The sequence below is a fragment of the Caretta caretta genome, chromosome 6 (genome assembly GCF_965140235.1).
Source record: "Caretta caretta isolate rCarCar2 chromosome 6, rCarCar1.hap1, whole genome shotgun sequence".
Taxonomy (NCBI): Eukaryota; Metazoa; Chordata; order Testudines; family Cheloniidae; genus Caretta; species Caretta caretta.
In genome coordinates, this window is record NC_134211.1 from 44,582,444 (window position 1) to 44,597,852 (window position 15,409).

At 39.6% G+C, this 15,409-nt stretch overlaps 1 protein-coding gene across 11 annotated transcripts in view; it reads right to left on the reverse strand.

Annotated features, from left to right (window-relative positions):
- Positions 1 to 2,074: 2,074 nt before the first annotated feature.
- GAS2 (growth arrest specific 2) overlaps positions 2,075 to 15,409 on the reverse strand; it is a 156,704-nt gene continuing 143,369 nt past the window's right edge. For all 11 annotated transcript variants that reach the window (XM_075129457.1, XM_075129459.1, XM_075129456.1 and 8 more), the window contains one exon: positions 2,075 to 5,213. In XM_075129457.1, the coding sequence (XP_074985558.1) occupies positions 4,995 to 5,213 (219 nt within the window). In that variant the 3' untranslated portion in view covers positions 2,075 to 4,994. The remainder of the gene's footprint in view (positions 5,214 to 15,409) is intronic.

The following is a 15,409-nucleotide window of genomic DNA, read 5'->3' on the forward strand; positions in this document are numbered from 1 at the left end:
CTGCAACTGCCTATAGGAGGCATTTTGCAAGTGCCTTTATAGCATAAAGAACTGTGTAGTTTAGATTGGTGCAGGTCTCCCCCGATGTCTGGGGTAGTTGCTGATTTATGTCCCATCGTAAACAGTTTGCCTATCAATCAATCTTGCTTTAACTTAGCCCGGGAGTTCGAATAACTTTTTCTTCTTTTTTCCCCAGTTGTAGGAGTTTGGTTTCCTGTAGTTTTCTAGGACTAAAACTTTCCCAGACGATTACCGTTTGATGGATGGTGTGCTGTGTGACACCCCCAACTGGCCCAATTCACACATCCAACTGAACTGTATAAGGAATGGGCAGGTGTAAAATGGCTTTTTGCCACCTTTGTGCTCTTGAATACGGGGGCTGATTCAACCCCAGACTAAGTCACCTTAGTGCTGCTCTAACCTATGCCGAGCTGTCTATAGTTAGAAGATGTCTCATTGTAGCCATGTCGGTCCCAGGATATTACAGAGACAAGATGGATGAGGTAATATCTTTTATTGGAGCAACTTTTGTTGGCTCAAAAACTTGTCTCTCTCACCAACAGAAGTTAGTCCACTAAAAGATATTACCTCACGCACCTTGTCTCTCTATAGTTAGAAGATGCTGTCTGGCAGCCAAGAACAGCTTGAGCCTAGAGATGCAAAATAAATCTCATACAACATGTCCATAATTGAGGACTGGTGTTCTTCTCTGTCATGAAGATTTTGTGACATCATTAAATGTGTAATAAATTTAAAAAACCCAATCTAGGAAAATTCTTTTATGATTATTAATGCCTGCCCCCAAATAACTAGCATGTAAGCAGACACAAGATAGACTTTTTTAATGAACAAGAGCAGGTTAAGCTCTCCATTGACTGATATCCTGCAACTTGGTGTATGTCCACATTGCAATAAAACACCTGTGGCTGGCCTGTGTCAGTTGACTTGGGCTCACAGGCTGTGGGGCTATAAAATTGCAGTATAGCTGTTTGGGCTCAGGTTAGAGCCCAGGCTGTGGGACCCTGCGAGTGGGGAGAGACCAGTGTCCAGAGCTCAGACTCTAGCAGAACCTGAATGTCTATACAGCAATTTTGTAGTCCTGCAGTTCGAGCCCTGCGAGCCCAAGTCAGCTGATGTTTTATTGTAATAAAACTGGTGTTTTAGTGTAATATAGACATACCCTTATTTATTTTTTTAAAGAATGACTGTCACTTATTTTAAAATGAAACTTGGACACAAACACTCCATTTTGAAGGGTTCGGTCCTGCACTCAGCTCATTTGACATCACGTCTCTTGCTGTGATTGCTTAGAAAATGTTTCCCTTCTGGTACTCAGTATTTTTACACCTATGTGTCACCAAGGGAGTGATCCTGAGAGAGGCTGACCACACACCACTCAATGAGGGTTGCAGTTGCTTGGCTCCTTTCAGAGTAGGCTCTCACTGAGGATGACTACCTTATTATTCATTTACTGCTGATACAAATAATTACTCTCAGTAGAAAATTATTGAAAATAAGTTACATGCAACTTACTGTACAAGTTATTTCTAAATGTAAGCAACTAAGCAGATGTGCTTTGTCTCTATTTAGTAGATACATATGGACAGTGGGGAAAATCCTGAGCCCATTTAAGTTAATGGTAAAGGTCCTACTGCTTTTAATGAGGCCAGGATTTCACCGAGGCTTGACCCTGCCCAGTTGAAGTCAATGGACATTTTTGTCATTGATTTTTAATGGAAAGTGGATCAGACTCATATTTAGGGATTCCAACTCGCAAATTTAAAGTGACAACCAACAGAAAACATTGATTGTAACTTTAAAACCCTGCTTTTTAAAAAAACAAATTCAACTTCTCCCCCACCCTCCAAAAATGAGAAGGTTCCTTTCAAGGGATTTTCGACAAAATCCACATCTTGGTTATGTCACCTGCTGAAAATTTCAATGTGCATCAATTTCTGTTCCTGTTCTTCAGTATTCATGTTTTGGTTGCACATAGCAGCTTGCTTTCTTTGTGTGTGTGTGATTACAGTGGGGGATCATATGTTGCAAACAATAAATGAGACTTAACAAAATGTTTATGAGTATTTTAAAAAAGTTTCTGTTTATTTCATTGCTAATGAAACAACCGATTTCTGCTCAAATTTATAGCCATTCAAATAATCCTATAAAATGATTTTTCTAGGCAGTTACAAGGCACAGAAGTCACCAAATATAAACAAGGAAAAGTAGCCAACCCACCCCCCTCCCCCCACACACAATCCCTATATATAGTTTTAGAGGTATGTGAATGATTTACAAGAATCTGAATTGCTCTAAAGAGTGGGCAATGGATCTTTTCATATTTGACCCAACTAATTGAAAAAAGTAGAGCTAGACTGTGCCTTTCGGTCAAACCCAAAGTAAGGAGCAGTGTGAAGGTGAATTGCCACAAGGGAAGCACCAGGTGGCATTCTGACTCAAGGCTTGTCTACGCTTAAAATGCTACAGCATTACAGCTGAGCTGCTGCACCTACACTACTCCAGCGTTTCAGTCTAGACACTACCTACGTTGACGGGAGGGATTCTCCAATCAGCATAGGTACTCCACCTCCCAGAGAGGTGGTAGCTAGGTTGATGGAAGCCTTCTTATGATGACCTAGCACTGTCTACATGGAGAATTAAGTTGGATTAACAGCGCTGCTCGGGGGAGTGGATTTTTCACACCCGACCAACATAGTTAAACCGGAGTGCCTGTGCACACACAGTTTGCACTGTCATTACGACATCCCTTTGTGCATTGTAGTTTACAACCCTTGGTGCAATCAGCCATTTCTGCAAGCCCCACTCGTCCCTATTGCATCTTATATCCTCCCATCATTGGGCACCCATGTAAGGACCAGGGGGATTCAGGCCTGGATCCACAGAGGAACTTAGGCGTTTCAAGGGCAGCATTGCAAAGACGAACTTTGAGGCACCTAGAAAAGCCACTGAAATCCACAAACCCTGAGTTAGGCGCCTATGCTCCCTACAAAGGCATACAGAGAGTTAGGCACCTAAGAATGGGATTCACAAAAAGCAGCATGCCGGTTGGGGAGCCACGTAAACTAAGGAGATGCTGAGAAGAGGCGTGTGTGTTAAGCCTCACCTCTCTACTAAGTTAGGCAGCTAAGTCCAGGAGTAGGGAAGTCCTATCTCTGCTTGAGTTCCAGAGCTGGGAAACCTTCTTCTGGGATCAGGCACCTAAGCCATTTCTTGCAAGAAACACTGATGGGAGTTGGGGGTCCTGCCCACCTTATTACTTTTAGCCAGTGATTAGATTAGATCATTTGCCCAGCATATGGGAGAGCTGCATTCAATGCCCCTCTCTGTCTGGTGGAGAGAAAGGATTTGAACAGGGGGCTCCCACCTCTTGGGGGCATGCCCCTAACCACTGGGCTACAGGATAGCCTGATGTGTGACTTCCTCAGTTTCTCCTGTTGAAGCTGTTCCACCTTGTATAGTGCTAAATTGAGAATGAACCTGGAAATGGGGGCACTCCCTTGGAAGATGGGACACCCAGGGTCCACTACCGGTGCTCCAATGACTAATTATTTTTCCAAAGTGGAACAGCTTCAACAGGAGAGTTTGAGGGAGTCCCACATCAGAACATCCCATAGTGGTTAAGGCACTCACCAGTGTGGTGGGAGACTCCTCTTCAAAAATCCTTTCCTCCAAAAAGGCAGAGGGGGCAACCAAACACGGGTCCCCCACATCCCAGGTGAGTGCTCTAACTACTGAGCTAAATTTTTTAAGGGGGGATTAAGGGAGGAGGTGGAATTGCCACCACTTCCTCAGCTGGTGTGACTTTGAATGTTCCCCAATTTGGTAGGCATTCTGTGAGAGAGCTAGGCAGAGGAACGCCTATCTTAGCCTCAACTGAGGACCCTGCTGGGGCATGAGATAGGTGTCCAGATGTCTGACGTGAGGTTGTGCGCTTGCCCGGAGGCAGGAATTTAGGTGCCTAGGGAACTTTTACAACAAAAATTGAGTTTAGGCACCCAAGGATTAGGTGGCAGCCAAGCAGGTTTTGTGTATTGCAGTGGTGCCTACATCTGGGATTTAGGTGCCTGAATCTGGGGCAGAGGTGCCTAAATCCCTTTGTGGATCTGGATCTGAAAGTTGACTTTGTCAAAGTAGCTTAAGGGTAACAAACTTTTCAAAGGTTTCAGAATAGCAGCCGTGTTAGTCTGTATTCGCAAAAAGAAAAGGAGGACTTGTGGCACCTTAGAGACTAAAATTAATTTGAGCATAAGCTTTCATGAGCTACACCTCACTTCATCGGATGCATAAGCTTTCATGAGCTACAGCTCACTTCATCAGATGCATACATCCAATGAAGTGAGCTGTAGCTCACGAAAGCTTAGTCTCCAATAAATTTGTTAGTGTCTAAGGTGCCACAAGTCCTCCTAAACTTTTCAAAATGGCCTTTTTAGGGAACTGTCTAGCACACAATAATTATTTTTTTTTAATTATTGCTTAAGGGAATCTTGCAACCTATAAAAATAGTCCATTTTGATTTTAATTTGTAGGCAGAAAGTGTTAGCAAATAGCTTTTATCACTCTGCACGCTCAGCCTACATATATCTTTTCCAACTAACCTAAAAACAGTCATGGACTGCATGTCACAGGTTTTTCATACAAATATATTGTACTGCAGTTTCTTTTCCTTTAACATGAACCACATCCTTTGAATCATTCTAAGTATACATTCACATATTTAAGAGTAATGATTTAGCTAAAAATATGTGTCTATTTCTTATCTGATTGTAGTAATTAACCTATCAAGGATAATTTGCTATAAAAGGTACAGTACTAGAAATAAATAGTTCTACAGTTCAAAGATCTTCAAAGCAGGTTGCCATTTTCAGTCTGTTAAATTTTCTGAAGTCCTTTCAAAGCATGAACTAAATTTACTACAGTCAAGAAGATAATTTGGACCTACATATATATAGTCCCAGTCAAATGAGAAGCTAATTTCACTTAATCTCCTTCTTGGTTTTGTAATGGGCAGAAACAACCAAGTAATTGTCTGGATTCATGTCCTTGATGGTCGGAGACTTGCTCTGGATTGGAGAGGTTTTCCCATCCACCCGAGAGATCTGCATTATTCGGCAAGGGTCATGTTTCAGCAAGTACCCTGCAAAAGTCTCCCATCCTCCTCCTACACGAACCATCACATGTTTGTTGTGCAGCATCTGAAATTGCATAAAAGACAAAATCTTGAAGGGCTACCATCAAGTTGAAAATCACATTTCTGTTTGAACATGTTGTGCTTACTATAATTACAAGTAACATAGTTTGCAGCCTAGTTTACAAGAAGAATGGGAAGAGGCAGTAGCTTCTGGCTTGCACTGCAGGTTAGTGCAAAAAAAGTGGGGCACGAGCAGGGGAGACAGAAAAGTAATTGCATGTAAGGAAATGGAGCAGCACCCAGTCAGATTTTTCCATTTTAAAAAAATGTTCACTACACGTTCTTGTAGCCTTCCTGAAGAAGCTCATGTTGTTCTTTAGATGTTTATTGATGAGCTCCTTAGTAAAACTGGATATTTTTAGCTGTATTTGTTGCAAGCATATTTAGTAACGATGCAGCTTTTGATGTTGTAAAAACTGGCTTCTGATTTATTATGGAGAAGGGGCCCTAGCTCTAGAAAGGGTCAACATCCAAAACGATCTACTCTGCCCAAAATTGTTAAATGAGATGTGGAGTTAATTTCTTTAATAAAATGAAGCTCCCTTTAGTGTCAGTGATATGATTTAGCATTTCTGACACACACTATAATGTACAACAGTAACAGATAAAGTACTGTGGGTCTAAAATGAGGGACGTCTAAAATAATGACGGTACCCTGAACCTGTTATGGAGATGTCTGATTTCAGAAATAAATGGCAAGTGAAAATACAGATGGAGGGCCGGAGGTATTATAATAATTATTATTAATTTGCGTTTGCATTGGGTCCAAATTAAACACACTATTTGTTATGCTTGTAATCTGTATTTTGGAGACACTTGGACATTAAAAAATAAGCATGTTGCTTGTCAGGACTCACTTGCATTAACAGAGCTGTATTGAGAAACTTGAACACTGCCTATCTGCACCATGCCTAGTTCTAATTCTAAGTCATCTAATACTTAGTCACCCTGATTTTCATGAACTAAGTATGCATATTTAATCTGTTGTGCACTTATAGCTGACTTATTATTATTATTGTGTGTGCGCATGCGCACAGCATGTGATATAGGTCGCAATCAAGTATTAAGTGGTGGAACGTTGCAATCTTATTTGTTAAGTCTTTTCTTTTTCCTGATACAGAGTGAGAAATGTGATCCCACCCAAGTAAAATGTAACTTCCCTAATGTCTTCACCTGATATTTCAGCTGGTAGTTTCACAGTCACTTCTTTTCATCTCATTTCCTATATATCATAGTAAAACAAATGTCATCTGGGAATCATAAATGAGCAAGTTCTATGACAGCCACAGCTTAATTCGGGTAATGAAAGATACTTTGATTAATATATTTCACAAAATGCTAGACATCTTTCATCTAGGGTGTAACAAATTCGACTTCTGGTTTGTAAGAGCTCCACCTCTGTGAAAATTCCTCAGCATGCTTACGTAGTCTAGATAATGAGACTTGGATTAATAGCTGTGGTGGGTGTGTGTGTGAAATTCACCTAAGGGTCCACACTATTTTGAAGACATAAATGGGACTGAAGTGCTACAAAGGCCTTGTGCTGGTCCTCTGCATAGGGGTAAATTTTATCCAATTTGTCATTTAAACCAGCAAACAGAGTAGTGGGGAGAGAGGAGGGAGGAGGAGAGGAAGTCAAGATAATGAAGTGTTACACTATTAATTAGTTGTTCACACCCACGCTTACAGTAGCTTTTCTTTTGGGGTCATAATTCCATTAAAAAATATATCATCATATGGAAACCAAAGAACAAGTTGCAAGGATTTCTGAAGTGTCAAAGACAGGACACATTTAAATTGAATCAATCTCTCAGGTTTGAATTAGTAGCTGAAGAAAGAAATTAGAAAAGGTTGAAATATTTCATTCAAAAAATGTTTTCAATTAAAATGGCCTTTTTTTCTAAACATTTTTGTTTCAACATTTTATGAAAATGAAAAATGAAAAAAATTGTTTTCAGTTTGTGAAAACTATGAAAAACTTTTATTTTTTATGGAGAAACAAAATACATTGAAAATTTTTGAATCAAATCATTTCATTTGAAAATTTTTACTGAAAATACTTAACAATTTCTGATGGGCTCTAATAGAAATAGAACGTTTCTTTACTCCGAGACCTGGGCAACATTTTGGACCTGACTCTGATCTTCCTTACACCGGTATAACTGCATTGACTTTGCTCAAGTTACACCTGATTCACACAGATAGAAAGGGGAGCAGAATCAAATGATCTGACTTTTTTTTAAAAAGTTATTCAAATACTGTATATGTGTAAATTGTTGGAGTGGGCTACATGGTCCTGAAACAGAAGTCAGTCAAACTTTGTAAAATTCTGTCAATCTGAATACATTTGGAGTTTTTCTGGATTTACCTAATGTGAGATCTGAATCAGGCCCTTACTATGGATAGGATAATCACAAAAAAACCCAAAAGGTTTTTATGTAAGGTTGGAGAAACCCCAGCTCAGACTACCCCAGCCTTCTAGAAACTGGTATACAGCTTCTTTCTCTTCAGGGGCTTCCTCCTGGGTGAGCGCGCTCTTCTATTGGCTACGGCTACACTAGAGAGCTTACAGGGCACATCTTACAGCTGCACCAATGCAACTGTGCTGCTGTAAGCTCTCTAGCATAGCCACTCTAAACTGCCAGGAAAGAGCTCTCCCAGCAACTTAGTTAATCCACCCCCAACAAGCAGCGGTAGCTGTGTTGGCAGGAGAAGCTCTTCTGCTCACATAGTGCTGTCCACACCGGCACGTAGGTCAGTGTAACGTGTGTCGCTGAGGAGGGTGGCTTATTCACAGTCCGGAGTGACATAAGTTATACCGACATAAGTGGTAGTGTAAGACATAAACCTCTAAGACATGATCCAAAGCCTTTTGAAGTCAATGGACTTTGGACCTGGATCTTAGTCCCAGACCTAGTTCATTGCACCCTTCTATACTACTGGGGGAGAGAGTTAATTCCTTGTCTGCTGGTGTTCAGCTGATGCTTCTACCCTTTGTCACACAGTGGCTCTCATTTCAAAAGCAATTAGTATCTGGATTTTTGATTTTGTCATACAAGTTAGAGATGGAAAGTTAGCAAAACATATATTAAGTTCATCCCCCTGCCAATGCAGGATTATTGTGTAATTTATAGTGTTTTTTTAAAAAAGAAAAGGAGTATTTGTGGCACCTTAGAGACTAACAAATTTATTTGAGCATAAGCTTTCGTGAGCTACAGCTCACTTCATCGGATGCATTCAGTGTTTTTTTTTTGTAATCTAACTTTAAATTTTTCAAGTGATGCAGCTTCTGCCACTTTCCCCTTAGAGACTATCCCACAAACAAATAAAACTCATTGTTGATAAGTTATTTCCTGATATTCAACCTAGCAATACTCTACAGCCTCTTCTTGTCTTTCCCCAGGCTGCTTTCGCCAGTTTTGTATTTTATTATAATTTGTTATGACATAGTGTTATGCATTTACTACCCATTCTTTCTCTCTCTATATATATAAATGATGTTTTGTTGCCTCCTAAATGTGTCCATTGTTTTGTGCTATGTTCTACCCTGGAAAATTCCAATAATACATATATAGTCTGCATTGTCATCTCATTTACACCAGAATAACTCTTCTGGCTTCAAATTACTCCAGATTCACACTTGTGTTAATGAGTCCAGAAGCTGGCAATTTGATAAAACAATAAATACATGAAATAGCACATTGCATTCTTCTCATTTAAAAAACAAACAAACAAATAAAAACAATCTTTTCCCTACATATTACAGATGAATATCTGATTAATTTGTTGTTTGAGACATTATTGTTGACCTGATTCAGTGACTCTATTGGATGAGAATTTAGGAAACAGTAAGAATTTGGATTCAGCAAGTGTAAAACTTTTTCAGTGTTGACGTGAAGGAATTTTCATATTGCTACCAAGTGAATTAAAACTAAAATGAGAAAAACTTTATGATTCAATCATTTCCAGGAGATGTTTAAGAAGGATATAAATCTTTATTTATTATTTGCTGTTTTCTATGAAGCATGGCTTCCACAAGAGAGTTGTTTTCTCCAGAATCTGCATTTGAATTAGTATAGAAGAGTCTGTGGTGTAGTAGAAAGATGAGAAAACAGCCTTAACAGGCAACAGCATCACAAAGGAATATATGAATGATGTACCACTGTAGTATACATTAAAGTTGTCTCAAGAGGTAACATGAAATAAATGTACATAGAAACATTTGCAGTATGAATCATGTGGACTGAACTGTCATTATATAAGACTTTGGAACTTCAGTGAAATATACTAAAAATGGATGTGTGTTTCACATAAATTAATGTATCGAGAGCTTTAGGGCTTATTAAAGAGATATTGGGCCTATACCCTTAACTCATGTCAATGTAACTCAATAAATAGAGCTATGGTGGTTTACAAGAGTGGAGGATCTGGCCCAGTATGTTATTCTCTATACTATATTACAGCCATATTTAAGTATACACTTTGGGGGGAGAAATTACACACCCTGAGCCTGATCCAAATCCCATTACAGCCAAATGGAAGCAATCCCACTGACTTTAATTGGAGTCGTATCAGGCCTTAGAAACCAAAATCAGCAAAATTCCACCTGGAGTAAGTTGGAAACCTCTAGGCCAAATTTAGTGGTGACATAAATCGTAGTGTAAGATAGGTGTTAGGCATACATTGGTCATAAAGCGCATGGGGGCTAGTGACAGAGTAGGGTTACTTGCACCTATCTGGCATTCAGTGGTTGTGCAAAGTGCGTGAAACTTACACACTGAAAAGATGGAAGGTTGTAAAGCAGGAAAAGCAACTGATTGTGGGTGTGTCTGGTTCTAGGATAAAGATCACATCCACTTCAACTTAGCTCAGCTGAATTGGGGCCACTTTGTCAAATTCATTCTTGTCATCAGAGGGCACAACTCTCATTTGCCATAGTTTACCACTGAGCATCCCATTCTGAAAGGCACTTAGAACTACAACTCCCATGGATGTCTAGAATCACCAGTTTTTACATAGGAAAGGAGACAAATGCTCTTGGCACTTCTTTAGTGGTGGAGTGGGTAAGAAGGGTAAGACTGCATCATGAAAGGGGTGCATTTCCGCGGCAATGTTTTACTATATGTTTAAAATATTTTGATATAATAAGGTGTGGAAATTCCTAGTGCATTGCTAAACAGCTACAGCTTTTTACCCCAGAGGTGGCTGCATTTCAATGGTGGAAGAAATGATCCTTGTGCATTGTTGGTATATCATTGCTAAAACAATGGGAGTACTCACATGCAAGTTAATTGCCTTGTGTTTGCAGGATTGGATTCAAATTAATTTAACAAATATTTTATTATAAGAATATATACTGCATAATATATTATGCAAATACATTTCAGCCTATGGATAAGTCACAAACAGTTCATTATTCACAGGAATTACACTGATAATTTAATATTCACAGTTCCAAATTCAAATTGGTTTGATTGGACACAAATAATTTAGTATGTTTCTGTTGCCTTACTGGTTAAGCATAAAGTCTTAAAGTTAGATTTACAGTGCAAACGCTTTCAATTCTGAATTCCAAATCTGATTTTTCTGTAAACATTTTTGCCGGTAATTTAATTTTTAATTTAATATTTGTGAAAAGCAAACCCAAAAAAAGTGAAAATGCTATAGTGAGAATTCATTTAAAATGTGAATGAAAAGTTGACTTATTTTTTTCAGTATTTATTCAACCTTAATATTAAAATATTATGGGTTGTTTGATATACATAAATTGCTATACAAAACACCTTAAATTTCTAAGCTTTTCTTAAGTTTTCCACACTATGATTCATGTAGGAGATGTAGAAGTCAACATTTGAAATCAAAAGACACCAACATAGATCTGGAGTAACTCCAATAGCTCCATCTGTTTTATGTATTTGAGGTATTATATGTTTTTAAAACATCATGTGCATTTTCAGCAGTCCACGAAAAATTAAAATACCAGTTGGATTTACTACTGTAAAAGACCATGTTTTTAAAATTATTAGACTAACTTATATTCAAAATAGTACATAGCAAGTTGAAATTTCAGTTATCATTAATGCAATATCATATTGGATGTTTATTTATACTTCATCACCTGACATCAGATATTTTTCCATCTACTAGTATATTGGGCTCCATTCAACAAATTCTCTTAATACATTCACATAAGGAAGTAGCCTTTTAGAAATTGGTAGGTAATTGTTGCTATGTTTTAATAGCTTTGAGAATGCCTACTCATCAAAACAGGAAAGCAAGAAAATGAAAATTCCCAGCATGAATATGAAAGAAATACTGAATGGATACTAACTGAAATAGCTAACATTTTCCCATAATATTTTGAACAAAATAGATCATTTAAAAAGATTACAGAACAGATTTTTGCTGGTGTTAATCCAGAAAAACATCACTGATTTAAAGACAGAGTAATGTTACTGATTTAAACCAAGGGGGTTAGTTTGTATTTATATCTGTGTAACTGAGATCCAAATATGTCTCTAATATCAGTATTAGAGCATCTCCATTTATTTTATATAGTCTCTCTCTCCCCCCACCTTTTTAATTAAAGGTCTATCTAGTATAAAGTCACTCCCCACACCAAGGCACACACTGAATCTTACACTGATGGTATGGTCTAATTAGTTAGAGTAGCAGTCTGGCAGTTGTGACTCTTAGGCCTAGTCTATACAAGAAAAGTTTTGTTAGTATAGCTATGGTGGCAAACCCTTCTAGCATAGATGCAAGTTTGCCAATATAGTTTATACCAGTTGTCTGCATGAATTTGCAAACAATCCCAGGCAGATCACATATCTGTAGGAAGCAGTCCAGTAACAGCAGGGGATTGGAAGCTATCAGAATTAGGTTCTGCTATCAACTCTGATAGTGACTTAATGTGTGGCCATGTGTAAGTTGTCCAGTGCCTCAGTTTTCCCATTTATAAAACTGGGGTAATACTATTTACACTCCTTTGTAAAGGTTTTGAGATCGAGGGTAGGGTAAACAGACACATCTCCACTGACTTCAATGGAACAACACCTATTTCCATCAGCTAAGAATTTGACCCTTAACAGCTATGTACTTCGGGAAGATTGTACACTTCCTCTATTTTATAATGAAAACACATCACCTCTAAGTGACATTGTGGATTGCATGATGTTCTAGCAAATTACCATGTATTTCAGACATGGTAAGAAGGAGTAAGATACCATGCTGGGAGGTGTTCAGATACTATTCAGAGGAGTGTGGTTTAAATACATAGATCAAGAGATAACCTTATATTCTTAGTCTTTAAAATATACTTATTCAGCAACCTGGGCAAGAATTCATGTGATGAGAAATGGATGTAATGACAAAGGCAGGCAACCACAGGATTTCATGCTTCATTATATGAAGGTATATGTCAGGATGAAAGAGGACAAGCTCAGGCCCCCTAATCAGTCTCTAAACCCCCAACTGCAGCATTCCCATTCTCCGCAACAGCAGGAATGAAGCCAGGCAGAGATCCATGTGTTATTTTTTATGGAGCTCTATCTGCACTTAGGGTTTAGTGCAGAGCTTGCAGGGATAGGAGAAGGAGTTTTTTCTTCCCCCTCTTCCTTCGGTATGTGGGGGGCGGGGAGAAGAGGTGTTCCGGGGCTACTTCCTAACTCCCTGCCAAGACTCTTGGGATTTGTGGCAATATTGACCTTACCTAGTGGGACCCTGATGATGGAAGATGGAGCAAACAGCTATTCAACACCCCTCAAAGATATGAGGTAGTGCAGGTGGCCAAAAAATCCCAAGAATGATAACAGTACAAGGGGAAGGAGGAGGTGGAGACGGCTGAGGAGATCCCCATGGATATGTGCAGGAGTTAAAGCACAGGTCCCCCTGTTACAAAAGCAGGAAAACTCTCCCGTAGCTACTTACCCTCTTGGCTGTGTAGTGAGAACTTCCCATCTGTCATTCTACTTTATGTGTGTGTGCATCAAATATTTCTCTGTGGGTTGGTTTGAGTCTGTCAGAAAATAGGCCCATTTAGATGCTTAAGTTCTTATAGAGGTGCCTAGGTGCAGATTTAGGGAACCATATTTGAACCCTGAGCTGCCCACACCAATTTATGTAAATACAGGCACTGACTGCCTCCTAAGAAACTGCAATGCAAATCCGGTAGCCAATTTCAGATATTAATCTTTGACCATCCTTGAGTCATCTATATACAATATTCATGTATGGTTTGATAAACAACAAAGTTAAAATTGGAAGAAACAAGACATTTCCCAACTTTGAAAGAATAGTCAGAATCCATCTCCTTTTTTTTCCCCATTTCAATAAAAAATTAATCTCATTAAGTCACATTTTGTCCAATCCTCTGTCATTGTGGCATTGTTCTCTATAGAACATTTTCAAGTGTCTTTTCTCATCTAGTTCTAAATGTCTCAAGTGTTCCAGCTTCCACGACTACATCAGAAAAACTATGGGTTGTTTCAAACACCTTTTTTTAAAAAAAAAAACCTCTGAGATTTTGTTTTCCAAGTTCTAGCTCTAAACCCCTGAAAAAGGATTGAATATTGCAAATGCTGGCTTTGCCCTCAGGGGCACTTGTGATAATGAACACACAGAATAGTTAATACATTGGGGTAACATTTCCATCTCATTGCTGGGGATTTACATGCACAAATCCCATTAACTGAATCCCCTATAACATGGGATGAAAAAAATCACCTATAATAAAGCTAGGTCTGAAAAACATCTCCAGAGCTTTGTAAGAGTCCTGTTAATTGCTTGTCACAACATATCCAGCTGTATCAAGAAGTGGCTTTTATAAATAATACTTTGTTTTGAGCTGTACTTCTAAAGAATTTAATATCAGTTTTAGAACAAAAGATTCTATCAAACATGTTAAAGTGTATTCCCTTGTTTATCAAAACAATGCATTAGTGGGCCCTCTTCCCTCTGAACAATTCATTGTGATATACTGCATACTCAAAGAACAGGCTGGGAATCTGTTGCTGTTTAATATTTAGAACTTAGGTTCACTGATTTAAGTCACCAGTTCCAGAGTAAATCAATCAAATGTAATTTTTCATGATTTTGTAGTGATTGTCTCTCATGGAAAATAAAGTGGAATGGAGTCACTTTACAGAGTCCTTTAGTTTCCAGCTGAGACCAGGGTAGACTTTGCCATTGTATTTTAATCTTTCTTTCTATCTCTTGCTTAAAGAGCTCAGTTTCCAAGTAGAAACAAATAGAACTACCAACTGCTGTGGCAAAATTGCCACACTTATGCATTGCACCCATACTGACCTACATTTAAAATACACACACATGCACAATGAGTGCTTACATGCAAGTAGCACCGACTTAACCATTCAGAAAGTGCTAAAAGTTCCATCCAACTGGAAGGAGTTTTGGCAGCTGCTGGTTCACCGATGCCATAGGCTTCCCTGGCTAGACAGACACCGAGGCTACTACCTGTCCCCTTTTCAGCACCCACATTCTGCTCCTAACCCTTTCATAGGAACAAGGTCTGTGATTGCTAAATATGGTGATCAGGCTCTGAGGTGTCACTCAGCATGTGATCAGCTGTACACTCAGTGATATTCTTTCCCAGATGATTTAGGGACAGATTTTCAAAGAGCAGAAATCCAGGGCACTTGCACAATCCAGAATTTGTAAACACAAATGCTTTGTAAGATGTAGGGTTGCCAACTTTCTAATTGAACAAAATCGAACACCCTTGTCCCTCCCTCTTTTTCCCCCTTCCCCAAGGCCCTGCCCCGGCCCTCCCCTCTCTCGGAGACCCCACCCCACACTCACTCCAGCCCCCCTCCCTCTGTCGCTTGCTTTCCCCCACTCTCACTCACTTTCACTGGGCTGGGGCAGGGGGGTGGAATGCGGGGGGAATGAGGGCTCCAGCTGGAGGTGCAGGCTCCGGGATGGGACCAGAAATGAGGGGTTATGGGTTCAGGAGGGGGTGACGGCTGGGGGTGGGAGGTGTGGACTCAGGCTGAAGATGAGAGGTTTGGGGTGCAGGTGGGGACTCCAGGCTGGGTCAGGGGGTTGGGGTGTTGGAGTGGGCTCAGGGTTGAGGCAGGGTGTGTGGACTCTGCAGTGGGACCGGGGATGCGGGGCTTGGGGTGCAGGAGGCAGCTCTGGCCTAGGGCCGAGGGGTTAGGAGTGCAGGAGAGGGTTTGGGGC